At 39.6% G+C, this 15,184-nt stretch overlaps 1 protein-coding gene across 7 annotated transcripts in view; it reads right to left on the bottom strand.

Moving 5' to 3' along the window:
- Positions 1-14,104, bottom strand: part of NYAP2 (neuronal tyrosine-phosphorylated phosphoinositide-3-kinase adaptor 2) — a 148,994-nt gene extending 134,890 nt beyond the window's left edge. For 2 of the 7 annotated variants that reach the window (XM_049802829.1, XM_049802830.1), the window contains exons 1-2: positions 13,126-14,104; positions 5,519-5,761 (exon numbers count right to left, since the gene is read on the bottom strand). In XM_049802829.1, coding sequence (XP_049658786.1) covers positions 5,519-5,724 — 206 coding nt within the window. In that variant the 5' untranslated portion in view covers positions 5,725-5,761; positions 13,126-14,104. Of the gene's footprint in view, positions 1-756; positions 865-5,518; positions 5,762-13,125 lie in introns of those variants that run through there. The other 5 variants (XM_049802831.1, XM_049802833.1, XM_049802834.1 and 2 more) reach the window with 5 other exon arrangements.
- Between the last annotated feature and the right edge of the window lie 1,080 nt (positions 14,105-15,184).

Below are 15,184 nucleotides of genomic sequence, written 5' to 3'. Positions count from 1 at the left end.
TGACCTCATATCCAAAAAATCACATTCATTGAGTGAACTCAGATTTGAATTAAAAAAAAAACAAACCCTGAAAAAACCCACCCCACCCCCCCACTGACACACCAAACCAATAACAATAGGTTCACAAGCTTGTAATTTATAACACCTCAATAATGTGCTTGCAGGTATTTCAACCAAGCCCTTCGCTGTGATTCAAAATATTTCTTGCACTTCCTTCACCTTTTTCTTGAGCTCTGGCTGTAAGCATATTGTAATCTAGCAAACATAAGTATTCCTGCAAATTTAGAAATGTGTAGTTCACTATGCAAAATTTCAACTATAGTCAAATGTTGAGAAAAAGAAGAAACAGTACTTTAAGCGTTTTTTACCTAAAGTATTTTCCTGATTTCAAGATATTATAAACAGTAAATTCAAAATGAAATTATTTTACTTAGGTTATTTTTGATTCTGGTAAAAATCTTTTGGTAGAAACACCTCCACATGTCCATATACTCTAAGATTACACAGATTTTCTCAGATGAACAGAGCTTCTGGCAGTGAATAATCCCATGCATAGAAATATTTTTATATTTGCTTGCTGTCACCTACACTTGGTAACACTTAACTTTTAGTTGAAGGACACATACCTTATGTCTTGTTCACAAAGGAACCTAAGGACAGGAACTACAGAAAACTACAGACAGATAATACCTGAATTCAATTACTTCCACAACCTTAAAAAAAAAAAAAAAAGCAAGATAAAAAATATGATCTTACTTTTGCCGATGGGTTAGTCTTCAATATTTGATTTGCCAAAGGAAGGAGAGGTTAGGATGACAGCTGTTCATTACAATTCCTTCTTTATTACAAGAGCTTAACTCTGCCACTGGCTCACTGGCCCATTTCTGCTAGCTTTAGCACAGAACAGTGCTCCTAAAAGCTCCTCCTCTTCACAGCATCTGTCTGGATACTTCCCTCAACAAGCAGAAACAAAGCTTTCCACAGAGCCACTTAGGTGCTGGGAATGAGCTACGAGTAGGGGAAGCCATTAGAAGTAGAAATAAATATTTTGATGGCTAAGTCCAGGATTGGGCAAGTAGAAATTCATACCCATCAACACCATCAGCTTTACACTGGAGCAGTCATATCTTCATAGTGTTACAAATCAAAATGACGACTTCCATAACAGAAAGAGTAGCTTGAATGACACCTAAAAACTAGAAGGCAGAATTTTCAAACCAAACATCTCCTATCAAAGCTTACAACCTCAGCCACTCCCTATGATTAATGCAACGTCTCAGCCTTCAGAGGAGGAGGAGTGTTCACTATTTGTTTCTTACCAAGATTTTGTATTTATACAATTAAAAAAGCACCAGTGAAGTATCCACACAAAACTATATATAATACATATAAAATATCTAAATATACATATTTCAGTTATGGATGAGTCAGAAAGCAACTGCCTATTCTAACAGGTGCCCTATGTAAACTCAAAATACTCACCTTTACCCTGGCACCCACCACCGCCGAGGCAAATCTACTTTCTGTTCCCAGAAATGCTGCCTGTGGCAGATATTGTATCATAGCAAATGTACATCTCGCAGTACTGCAACTTTATTGCCAGTGAAAACGATACTGCTTCATAACTTTATTTGTAATTTATAAGCACTGCGGGCAATATGCCAGTATGTTCTTTTAGTCTGGACACAGCCACCTGAACAGACAATGATCAAGTAGTGAGACCAGATGAATAGAAGTTGGGGGGGAGGGGGGAAGGTCTAAAACTTAGGCCCAAAATATATATATACTAACATATTTATTGTGGCTTACTCTCAGCTACTGATCAGTACATTAACCTTATTTTCACTGCATGATTGCTAAGTACCGTACTAAAAATAGGTCAGAAATTCAGATCAGATCAGCTGACTCAGCCCAGCAAGCGCAGACAAAGACTAGTTGCTTTTTTTTCTTCAATCCAATACGATGTGCTTTATCCCCTGCAATGTACAATAGATCCACACATTTTTCCCCACAATTAACCTATCAGAACCACACACAATGAGATAGCAATCACACCAAAGGTCCATCAGTGCTACTGAAGAAATGCAACACAATGTATCCTTAGGAAGACAAAACATACAATCAAACAGCTTTTTTTTTTTTTAGGTCATTTTTCTGATCTTGTTTCCAAACTGCTCAGACTAATGCATTTAAATGAACTTAAGTCATTCAGCATGGTTATAAGATGATTTAGGTAAATAACAGCTGCTTCCAAATAGTGTTGTGTGTGAATACCACCACTTTATTAGATAATAAATTACTCATTATTATGTTGTTAATATACATGATTAGCCTTCTTCTAAAAGAGACCATCCGAACACTAAAATTTAATAGCTTCTCAAAAATTCAATAATTGGACTATTAGGTAATTTTCAGTAGGTGCCAAAGACTTATAAGTGCTTTATTTTGATTCCCACAAGCAAAAGGGGAGTGTTTGCTGGAACCCCTTCTCCTGCTCAAAATCTACCTGCAGTTAATCACAGGGGTGACTCCCTTGTTGCTAAGGAGATGGTTTTCAGCTGTTGGTAGTCTCCAGACTGGTAGCACTGTTATCACTGCACGTGTGCACCACTTGCTATCTAGGCCACACTATCAGGAATTAGGGGTAATATAAATACCCACCAAGATAAGGTAAAGACATAAGGAAAATAGTACAGAACAAAGAAGAAATCAATAATCCTACTTTACTTTTCCTGACTTCTGTGTTTCAGTAGACAACATGGCCTTGGATCAATCTCTAGAGGTTACTACAGGGAGCAGACTCAATTGCAATCAGCCTAAGTGACTTCAGACATCATGGTTCCTTTAGGCAAATCAGATGTTCTGCCATTGCTTTTAGCTTTCCTAATCAAGGGTTGATCACAAATATCTCATTTTCCCTCTCCAAGTTTACAGAGGAAATAAGACAGAGAAAAAGCCTCGAAGACAGCATTTTCCAAGTTTTCCTAAGGTGTTTCTCCTACTTTGTTTCCTCAGACAGATATTGTTTACCCCCGCAATGCTACTGAGATAAGCCAAGTGGGGAAGGAGCAGAGGGGGCTAACAGCAAACATGGTTTCGCACAGAACACTATATTCAAGAAATGTTAATACCTCCAATCCACATACATATACGTGCTGTTCCTCTGATAAACCCACTACATTGCTGTTAAACTTCCTTGTGTCTTCTGAGTCAGAGGAGAGCTCAGTTCTCAGTGATCTCAGTTCAGCATGAGCAAGAATTCATGTTTTGGCCCAGACCTATATCACCTGCACTTAGCCAGAGCTCTTCATCAAATCACTTTGCCAAGATCAATAAATAAAACCACACAAACCAACCACAAGGTAGGAAATACTGTTACTGCCATTCAAATTAGGTAGAGAAGCTTGGCTAGAGGACTATAAAGAACCAGGTAGGTCCACAACTTACTCTCTCATGCCCCAGGAAACTTATTCATAACAAAACCTGTTCTGGCACTTAGTGAACTTCATGGTCACTCATACAAAAGTGCATGTAAACAGGTTAGCCAGAGCATAGCTTACTTAGCTGTCAGCTCTGAAGACCATATTCTAAATACATCTGTATACACTGACAGTTTAACATAGCTTATCATCAAATGAAGAAATTACCACAAGGACTGTGGAATTTATTTTTCTAGCCAATTCTAAGTCAATGAAATAGTGATGTTTCAATACATTCAAAATATTTGCATCTTTGAGTTTTTTTATTTTATTTTCCTCAGTGGGGAAGAGCCAGTAATGTAAGATGAGAAAGTACTCTTCATCTCACTACTTTAAAACAGCAATTTATTGACTAGCACTTTTGCATGCACTCACTTCACAGTTGAGACTGATTCAAAGCCTTCCTCTGCTTAACGTAACTAAAACTTAACTTCCCTCTCCATCATATTAAGAAATATTTTGAGGTGGGTCTCCCTACCCTTTCCTCTTGGAAATTTTGCAGTTTATGTAGCTATTCAGTAATCAAAAGACAGGGATGAACACTAAACAAAGATGGCAAGAATGAAACCAAATGTGTATCTAGCACAAATCAAAACAAACAAAAATAACCCTCCTGTATTAATCTCCTGCAGGGAACAGCATTTTTTCTCATGTAGCTGTGCACAGTATAGCTCCTGCTACAAGCAGCCTATGCCTTTGACTCCCCAATAGTTTGAATCTGCCTAAAGATCACCCAAAAGTTGAGCTGACAAGATAACAGTCCAGAGGGTACCAAAATACACATTGCATGGGTTCTCATTGTGCACCTTCATTTCACATTATTCTTATCCCCACCCCCCCCCAACCAAATTAGTGACAATCCAAAAAGTTTTACTTCCTGGAATGTACAGCAGCTATAATTTTGCTTTACGTTGCTGCTTCTCCCTCCTCTGTCAAACTGTATGTGCTGTTCTTTTCCTTTTAACATTCCATCAAAATTACCAGACTACCGAGGCGTTGCTGGAACGTTCACAGCACAGCATGTCTGTTACACGCGGATGTACAGTACCCAAGACATAGCATAAAATTTAATCACTTAAACTGAAATACAGAATATTCTTGCTGGGAGAAAAAATTCAAAGGACCTCCTATCAGTTTGTGCTCAAGCCATCTATTTGCGTATAAAAGTTTAGCATTTGGATGGATGATTCACCTGTATTACAGAATTTGTCCCTCTCCTAAAGAAAATGCAATTTTTTTAATATGCAAATGTGTATATAATAAATATTCATATATATCCCATTCAACCTTCGTTTCCTGTCCAGGAGGCTGCAGAGATTTCATCGCTATCCATTGGCACAAGATGCCAGGTCATGTGAGTGCTCCTTTCATTAACCATCAATTAAAAATCAATGGAATTGTTCAAGAGCAGCCATTATAGGGTTCTACCCATCAGGGGCTTGATCCATTTTTCTTTAAATGATTGCAATATTTTTACTGACTTGAGAGCATGCAGAATGGTGGGGAAATCATAAATAACACATTTTTTTTGGTACAATCTTAGAGCGCAATTAGAGAGCTTTGAAAATTTACCCGATTTAAAACATCAGCTCAAGGGGAATCTATTTTGACCTGTGAGGCTGTCCCTGTCTTGCAAGAGCTCATGCACGATTATATCTTTCCACAAAGCACACACTGTCCATCTAAAAGCACTGAGTGGACAAAGACCTGTTTTCCACTAGATCTACAACTCCTATTCCAAACATCTGAACTTTTTGTTATGAATCACACCTGCTGAAGAAGCCACACATGCTTAAACTGAATACATTTGGATGGGAATACTGTCTTCCATTAAGGGAGGCAGAACCATTCAATATCATGTCTACACAATGTAAAACACGTGCCATTAGCAGCCTGACATGGGCCAATGGTCTGTACGGATTTTACCAGCAAGCTGCTTAGAAATCAACTGGTCTACACATATTTACCATACCTGAGATGGAGCCCCTCACTGTTCACTCACACTGCCAGACCAGTCATCTTTTTATCAAAATATTTACCGTTTTATTGCTTCTTCTTGTTTTCGGCGTTTTTCACTCTTTTCTTTCAAGTAAGCCAGGTTTGTTTCATTCCTCATGCGATCATTCTCTCGAGCAATGTCTGATGCATTCTGTATAACCAAGCCATCATAGGCCTTCATCCCCATATCTTCAATATACTGGAGAAAAGCGCCCAAAGTGACCTCCTCCTGATTAGAACTCATCATCTTGCAGGAGATAATGAACAAAGGAAAGCAACGTTTCCTGCAGGTTGAAAAACACATAATACCTTAATCAGTAGGAAAATAGCTTATGGTTTATGACAGCGAGATTGTGTCAATTGTAATTAACATCTCTGTAAGGGACAATTTTTTAGACTTTCTCCTGTCTAAAGAATAATAAACAAAGCAATTCAGAACACAGAACAACATTACTCCAAACAAGAGGAGATAAAAACCCAAGAGTCTCTTCTTCCAAGTGATGCAGATCCATCCAGTTATACATTGTTCAAATCCCAAAAAGGTTTTCTCCCACCCGTTCCCTTTTCCTAATACCCTTCAGTTGCAATGACACTGACGTCCCTGAATCTCAGTTTGAATTGGACTGAAAAGGCTTCCATCCCAGGACAACAGGTCCTTTTTGCTGTTTAGATAAAGCTGCACTAGAACAGATCACCAGATAAAATTCCTATTCTGCAGGATTTTGCGAAGTTCAGGTGAAAAATACTGCTACGTTTTTTGAAACAAAAAAGTTCAAAATTTTCTTCAGGTTCAAAATCTGTAAAGAAATATTGTGAAATAGTTTCCTATGTTTCTTAGTAACCTAGATATGAGCCCATAAGCCCTGGTCATCTGTTGCCCAACAGCTTGTTATCTTGAAGCTCCAAGAACAGACACGAAATCCCAGCTAAACTGGGACCTTCAGAACTCTAAAGCCCTTGAATTCTCCAAGTTTCCATATTTCTTCCACAGGTATGACAGACATTTGGGTTTACAGCACCTCCAGCTAAGCAGCATAGAGAACAGACACACTTAGATCCCTAGGTCACTCCTGGCGCTATGGCAGGCAGCCTAAAACCTCTCAGAAAGGTCCCAAAGGTTTTTGACTCAGCAGCAGACACCCTGGGCATCGCAAGAACTCTGATGTATAGATACATCAGTAAATACCACAAGTGACTAAAGGCAAAGTATAATTTCAAGAAACATACTGGGTATTTAAATTTTATACGACTAGATTACCTACTTCTTAAACAAGTAAAATAGAAAAACAGAGTTGTGCCATCTTCTTATTTTAAATACCAATTACTTTAAGGTCCTGAGACTTTACCATCTTAAATGGCATTATCCTGACACAGCCCTGCGAGGGGGGCCCTCATCTTACAAATGAAGAGTCGATGCAGAGAGTGACTGAGTGACATGCTGGCAGTGTTGGCAGCTGAACTCAGCTCTCCAAGGCATGTGTGCTTCTTCACTACCAGAGCGTCTCTCCCTTCCCTGAAGAAGGATGGTATGACTTCTCGGAATCAGCCTGAGAACCATGCCAGCACTGCAACTAGAAGTAATCTTACTGAATAGGCAACAAGTATCCTGTCTGCACACAGATTTTGGGGGGCAGAGTCCCCATGCAATCAGCAACAAAAATCTTTCCTCCATTTCCTAATATACTTCCATAGTTCTAACCTTTATTACACTGCTGGACAAGCAAAATTCTGATCAGGGTAGGCACTGATTCTAGGAAAAAAACCACAAACCAACCAACCAACCAAACAAAACCCCCCAAAAACCCAAAACCCTAAAAGCTCTTACAGATTCTAGCAATCCACTCTGGGCATTCAGGCACAGCCCTGAACACAAGAACAAAATGCTTTTACATCCATAGAGTAAGCAATGTGCAAAAGATTAAAAAAAAAAAGTATTTTTCCACCCTTTAATTTTTTTTCCCCGTTTTTTGATCACTTGAAGCAGCAATGACAACAAGCAGCTGGTTTCAGGCAGTTAATACTTTAAAAGCACACCAATAATTTTTTTCCCCTTGTTCTCTGTGTCTCTATATCAAAATTATTTCTGTACAATGGTAACCTGACTTAAAATCATGAAGATTCAGAGGATGCAAAGGGTCTGCTCCTACCACCCTCTTCCACCTCCCAAGACAACCTTTTCTATCAACTAAGCCTGAATATGAGGGTAAGGCTGACTTTCAGGGTCACTAAATTGATCTTAAAGCCTTTTCAGGCATGGGTATAGGTATCTCCTACTAATCCCTGCAGGGTAAAACCAGTGAAGGAGATTTCAGTGCAGCCCGATGTGCATGCATGCAATTTCCCACAGCTTTCACATTGGAAATAGCTAGAACCCACTGGGTTTGAATATGCATTGAGCCATTCTATATATTCACCGTAAGTGGCACTGTATCTGCAAAGGAGTGCATTGGGAAGCTGACAATGAACTAAACAGACTCTATTAATGTTACTGATGCTTCAGCAGACGTCACTTTAGACCAATTCCTAACGTTTCCGATAAAGAAAAGTAAGCCCAGATACCATAGCCCCTTCCTGGGAGTCTCTGTCTACAGCGTGAAGCCTTACCTGATTAAAAACAATGCTAACAGCATAGATGGCTCTAACTCCATTAACTCTGAACTTCTTAAATGGTATCTGGTTTTTGATGGTTAAAGTCTGGGCCATTTCCCAATAGATGGCTATTTCACTGTATTTTTCATTTTGGACTTCTAGTAAAGCCTAGTTTCTGCATATGTTGAATCAAATTCAGATAACCCTGTACAACAGAGAAATCCCACCCTAGTGAGCTTAATGGCAGTTTTGCCATTGATTTCTCCAGTGACCAGATTTTACTCCTGAAATATAATATGAGATTTTATACTGAAAATAACTTCAGCAGCCTTTCAACAAATGCAGTTCTGATCCATTTTTCCCCGAGACATATAGAACTTGATCTGTTTCACACTCTCTTTTATGACAACAATACTGCTTCCCCCCCACCATCCCTTGTTTCCCTTTCTTTTTGGAGGTCAAAAATGAGCTGACACTTAAGGATATACTGAATCTCCTTTTATTATGATATTTATTTTTCATATGAGGACATAAAGTCATTCCAATTGCAAAAAGACTGAAATAAAAGCCTTTATTCTGCCGCACGCACTGACCAGATACAGTTTATCACTGATGTTTTCTATTACTAAACTCACACAGAGTGACAAAAATTTACACAATATTTAATAAATGGATCAAGATATGTTCTTTGTCCTAACAAAGTTCCAATCCTGCAACAATACTGAGCAACTGTAGCTACTGAACTCCTCCTGTGCCTGTTGATGCTTCCATGCTTGTGACACCAAATTCAGTTTGAGGTATTCCTGGAGGGGGTTGGGAAACACCCAGATATTTCAAAACTTTGAATCAGCTCTTATGGCACTAACTCTGAAAAGCATCTATACAAGTAGCAAGCATTTTTTGGATCAAAACCCATGTATCTCCTACATGAATGTTATTTTACAGCCTCATTGCATTTACTAATATTGTACAGTTGTGCATGCTATGCTTAAACGGAATAAAAATGCAAACAGCTGGGGCAAAAAGCTTAACTAATTACTGTAAACATTTTTACAGCATTAGTATTCCTTGTATAGCATACTAGGACCAATTTTATTTAATGCCACGTCAGAGATACTATGTTACCTTAATGTATTAATATAAAATATTAATTAAATATTAATTAAAATATAACTGCAGTAGGCTGCAACCAATACATGTGGACCATTGAGACATGCGTTGTCACCCTCCTTGGAAAATGTGTGGACAGCACTGATCAACTTTTGATCAAAGTTCTACTGACTAGTAAACTCAGGCAGTGAGAAATTCCTAACCATCTGTCAGGGCAGATACAAGTACAGGCAAATGTTCTGTTTGATTACATTTATATTTGATTAAAAATATGCAAATGCAAGTTGTTAAATAAGTCATGTAAGCTGTAGGTGAGGCACCATCATTTTGGTACCCCTAACATACACACTGTGGTCAGGTATTTTGTTAGCTGGTAACAAGGACCATACAGAGTCACCTGTGTATTTGCAATCAAATTGTTTTCAGTCCATTTTGTTTTCTGAAACCAAGCAGCCCTGTGTCCTGGTTTTGACTGGGACAGAGTTAATTTTCTTTCTAGTGGCTGGTATAGTCTTATGTTTTTGATTTAGTATGAGAATAAAGGTGATAACACACTGATGTTTTCAGTTGTTGCTAAGTAGTGTTTATACCAAGTCAAGGATTTTTCAGCTTCTCATGCCCAGCCAGCAAGAAGGCTGGAGGGGCACAAGAATTTGGGAGGGGACACAGCCAGGGTAGCTGACCCAAAGTGGCCAACGGGATATTCCATACCGTGTGACATCATGCCCAGTATATAAACTGGGGGTAGTTGGCATGGTGCGGCAGGGGATAGATCACTGCTAGGGAACTAACTGGGCATTGGTCAGCAAGTGGTGAGCGATTGCATTGTGCATCACTTGTTTTGTATATTCCAATTCTTTTGTTATTATTTTTACTGTTATTATCATTATTATTTTCATCCTTTCTGTTCTATTAAGCTGTTCTTATCTCAACCCACTAGTTTTACTTGGGGTTTTTTCCCCATTCTCTCCTCCATCCCACTGGGTGGGGACAGCAGTGGGTGAGCGGCTATGTGGTGCTTAGTTGCTGACTGGGGTTAAACTACAACACCCTGGAAAACTAACTGGGAGTTGCTCTGTTTGGGAAATTCTTTTAACACTCCTTTCTCTTCCTCTCATCATTGTGAAGGAACAGAAGGAGACAGCAGGGAGGAGGAAAAGCCATGGATTTCAGCTATTGAAGCCAACATACTGAGAAGTCAACAGAAATTGATTGGAGGAGCTCTGTTGTGAGCATTCACTGAACATGAAGATTTTTGGAAATTCACCTGAGTGCAAGGACACAAGGAATTCTCCAACATGTTCACTTTATCTCTTAAAGGTCAAACTAACACTATGTGAAACCTCACTGAGGAAAAAAACAAACCAAACCAATCATGCACACTGGTACCTTCCCCTCCAGGTATCCCCAAATCAGAAGGACATTGGCAAAGGAGCACAGGGCAGCTCACGCTGTCATGGCCCATGCAATCAGCTGTCAGCATGGGAGGAGTAAAGCAAGCAAGATTTTTTTTTTTTTTTTTTTTTTTTTTTCCTTCCCTGCAAGTGCATCTGGTTTACTGGCAAGGGCAAGCAGTCCCCTTACCGGTTTGCCTAGAAACATTTACATAACTGAATTCAAGACCTTTGTATTGACTCAGACACAATTTCTATGGGAGAATAATGGATTGTGCTTTATGAGACTGTTCCACACCTTACTTCTAACTTAACTATTTGCTCTGAAGCTGAACATACAACATTCTTGGTCGAACACAACCCACCTCCTTTTCATATGATCAGTGTGCAAAAATACTGAATTCATAATATGAGAGTAATCAACCCAATATCACAGTCTCAAAGCAGTGCTATATGTTAGTATTCAGACATGCAGTTCTCCCTCTTATTCACATGAGGATCCCCAAAATATCAGTTGTTTTTCAGCACGCTTGACAGCCATAAGCTGCAGCTGTGCTGCATTGAAAATTGGCAATGCTGACATTAAATTGAAGGAGCTTTTTGAAGTAATGACAAAGGCACTGATTGCCTTCTTCCAAACCAGAGGAGGTTTTGTTTGTTTTTTGTTGGGGGGGGGGGGGGGGGGGGCTGGGCTGGGCTGGGGGGGTGGTTTTTGGTTGGGTGGTTTTTTGGGTTTTTTTTCATTTTAATGTAGGAGAACAGAGCCTGGAAACACAAGAGTGGGGTTGCCCAAAGTCCTGAGTCCAACCCTAATTTATAAAGGTCTACACATCTCTCCAGTCCTGCCTGTCTCCCTTCCACATACTGTCTCCTCTCTTTGACAACACACCTGCTTTCACATTACCTGTCAATTCCCTCCACTAAATTCAGTACATCAGAAAGATTCTGCACAAATCAAGGATGCTAATCAGCCATTCAACCCTTGAGTTTGAACCGTTGCACTCTAGTTGCTTGCAAGGCAGTAAGAGCAAAGTAGACAGACCAGCCATATCCAATTTTTACCAACTGCTGACCACAGCATACTAATAAGGATCTAATGGTATTAGGTGTACAAAGAATACTTTCACTGCAACCAAAAAAAAATCAGTGATGGAAAAATATACTAGAGACTACTTTGCAGAACTCTGTCTCTTATCATAAATGTACCTTATATCAAGTGAGCTTTGAAATACCCAAACAGTTGAATGTGATGAGACAAATTGCTAAGACGTGCTTTTTAGAGTTGCATTCCCTGCTCATTCTTAACAATGAGCTGGCATTTCTGTTTTCACAGACAGCGACACATTAAATACTAATGTCAAAGAGGAAAGACCTTCTGAAATAGGTTGCAAGTGTCCTACTATATATCATTTGACAACTTTTTATGCAGGTATTTAAAGAAAAATAACAACTACACTCATTTGGAAGTACAAAATATACTTTGTATTTTGACTGGGATTACAGATTATATACCTTACCCTCATTATGCTGCACAGCATGACTTCTAGCACCTGGGTGAAATCACTGAAGCTAAGTAGAGCTAAGCCCTTCACTTAAAGAGGTTAAAAGTGGCTCCTTCAGTAGAATGAGAATGCTACTGCATGGGTTTAAAGAAATAGTCCATTTCTACAGACATTGTGCCCTTCATAGGGGAAAGTTATGCTTCCTGTAGTTTTAAGAACAGAAAAAAATAGCCTCAGCCTTGAATTTTGGCTCCCTTGCTACTGCCTTTTGAAAAGGGAAAAGGTCTTTGCTAACAATGACTCCTCTATGACTCCAGAATGTAAAGAGCTGTTGTTTACTTTGCAATACAGCAACACTTTTATCACTTTTATCCCCTGAGGAAAATAATGCTTCCTCCTAACCACAGGGATGTTGGACAATTACAAATCTAGATTCAGAATGACCAGCACTTAAGTGCAATCATGACATTTTATCATCCCAATATTATGCAGAAGACTTATGAACAACAATAAGAAATAAACCCACAAAACACACACAGACATATAGACACACATTCTGCATGCAAACAGGAGTACATTTGAACTCAGAAGAAAGAATGAGCTTCTTGCTGATGGATGTATTTTTTTTCTTCCTCCTTAAGAAAATGAAATGGTGATTTCACTACCACCAGCATCACATTAAGATGCTGTAAAATTTTAATGGTGCAGCGGGTCTGATGCGTAACTAACATAGATGTTAGAAATTATTTCATCAGAAAATAGCAAAGAATGTTTTTAATTATTTCACAGTGCTTTTTACAAACAAACAAAAAAAAATCCAGCTGCAAAATGTCTCTATGACAAGCACAATCAACATGTGAAGTACACAAAATCAGTCAAATAGACTTCAGCTTTTAGTTTAGCAATGGCTTGATTAATACCTCCTAAAAATACATGCAACTTCATCCTTATGCATTCTGACTACTCATTATTACAATTTGTAATATATTTTTATTCTAATTAGCACCATATTTTATTAGCATGCTCATATAATGTATTAAAATATGTACGTACCAAAATTTAAGTCCACGGGGACTGCTAAGTGCAATAATCAAAGGTGACTTTTGCCTGTAAAAGCCCTTTCCTGTGGTTATCTCAGTGCAGTCGGAAGGGATATTTCAGCACCATAAGAAACAGATTTGCAGTTAGGCTCAGTTTTTTCTTCAGTTAAAGTGCATTAAATCTTGTTGGCAAAATTGCCCAGATTGTAGAATTCAACATCACTACAAGTCAGTGTGTTATGTTAAAGATCTTCTTAACACACGATTAAAATGGCATGGAAAGTTTGGCTTTTAAAAAATGCAGTGGCAAGAGAAGACAGGTGCTTGCTTCTTTAAATCCACATTCAGAGAAGAGAGGGTACAGATAATGGGAGGGTATAAACAACACCCTGCTTTGAGGTCCAGCAGAGAAGAAACTGGATGATTTTTACCCACTTTACAACATAGAAGATTACGGCACCATCATATGCACTAACACAGAGATTTCTAAGGTGCCTCATTTGAATATGTTCTGTGGAGACAAAAAGAACGGAATATAAGGAATAGAAAACATCCTATCCAAATGGCTTCTTGCAGCAGGAAAAACGCTCGCTCTCTCATTGCCACTTAAATACAGAAGGTCTGAGGCAGTCTAGCTTGTGGCATCGTCTCTCTCTCTCTCCCCCGTGACTACAGGCAGGCTTGCTCTCTCCAGCTGCCTTAGTCTGTTGATGCTACTGTTGATTAATCAGGGATTCTCAAACAAAGAGCAAGCCTACCTTCGGGTGCCAGCAGGACTGTGGGGCTCCTCTCCTGCTGCAATCCGGCTGCCCTGACCCCCCGCGCAGCCAGCATCCTAGCACCTCGGACAGCTCCCCCGCGCTAGGCCCATTGGCGGGGGCGAGAGGACGGGAGCGGAGAGACGCCGGGAGCCGGAGAGCGGCAGCTGCTTCGGTCCTCAGCGCCAGGGCTCGGGCGCTCGGCAGAGCCTCCGAGCTAGGCAGCAGTCTCTCTCTTATCGCCACTGCACTGAAGTCTGATTAGCAAATAATCCAGTGGGGGGGGGGGGGGGGGGAGAAAAATCTGCATGAACAGCACTGTACAATCACATTTAGTCTATAGGTAGGAAAGAACGCGAAACAACGCCCTTCCCCCCTCCTTCTCCTTTCCCAAAAAAGAAACTGTTCTTCCACGGAGAATGTGTAAGTTAACCTTTAGCCCATGTTATGGCTCAAGGAAATGAGCAGCCACTTAAAAGGAACATCTAAGCCTCAGTTTGATACCTCGTATTGATGTATCTCTTGCACTCACCCTCACTGAAAAGCAGTGCAAGGCACACAATTACTGCTGACGCAGATTAGACCGCTGCTTGGGGAAAGAGGGGAGGAGCTTCTTAACCTCATCAAAACAACCTCCCACCACCTGCTCCCATTGCACGAGAACAAAACTATGCTACTCGGACAGAATGAGCGTGGCATTTACCGTGTTTTACTTATATTGATATGAGATGCACACTCTGGAAAGAAGCATTCCGTCTGAAAAACATTCAGGGTGGAACTACACGGTTTTATGCTCATCCAGAATTTGTGAATGTAATTGTTTGGAAGAAAAGATTTCCTTTTTTCTGAACTGGATCTATCTGCATTATAGCTCCTCCTTGCAGAATATGTGCAGTTTTGCTTTCTCTCCCCCAAACCTGCAGCCCAGACACAAAGCAAAACATTCACTCCCTGCGCAAAAGCCAGTAAAAGGGGAGATGTCTGAATGTGCACAGAATGCATTACTCCATTGTTAAATGCCATTTCATTCTTCCTCTCTTAAGTTACAGGCACATTTTTCTCTCGCATAAATCTTGATTCTTATGTTACAATAACAGTTGAATTTATTTTTAAAACTAATAACAGAAATTATCGTCATGGAATAAAGTCCTTTCAAAGTAATGCATGCTCACATGAAAAGCAGTGCTAGTACACAAATAAGAGCACAGGAGAACTTCCTGCAGATTTACTACCCCACAACTGGAATATCAATATTACCTCACATTCAAGAGCACTCAAGATAACCACCTAGACACATTGCAAAACATGGTGACC

Source organism: Accipiter gentilis, chromosome 6, assembly GCF_929443795.1.
Source record: "Accipiter gentilis chromosome 6, bAccGen1.1, whole genome shotgun sequence".
In the NCBI taxonomy this organism is placed as follows: domain Eukaryota; kingdom Metazoa; phylum Chordata; class Aves; order Accipitriformes; family Accipitridae; genus Astur; species Astur gentilis.
The sequence above is the reverse complement of the archived record's forward strand: the minus strand, read 5'-3'. Positions and strand labels throughout refer to the sequence as shown.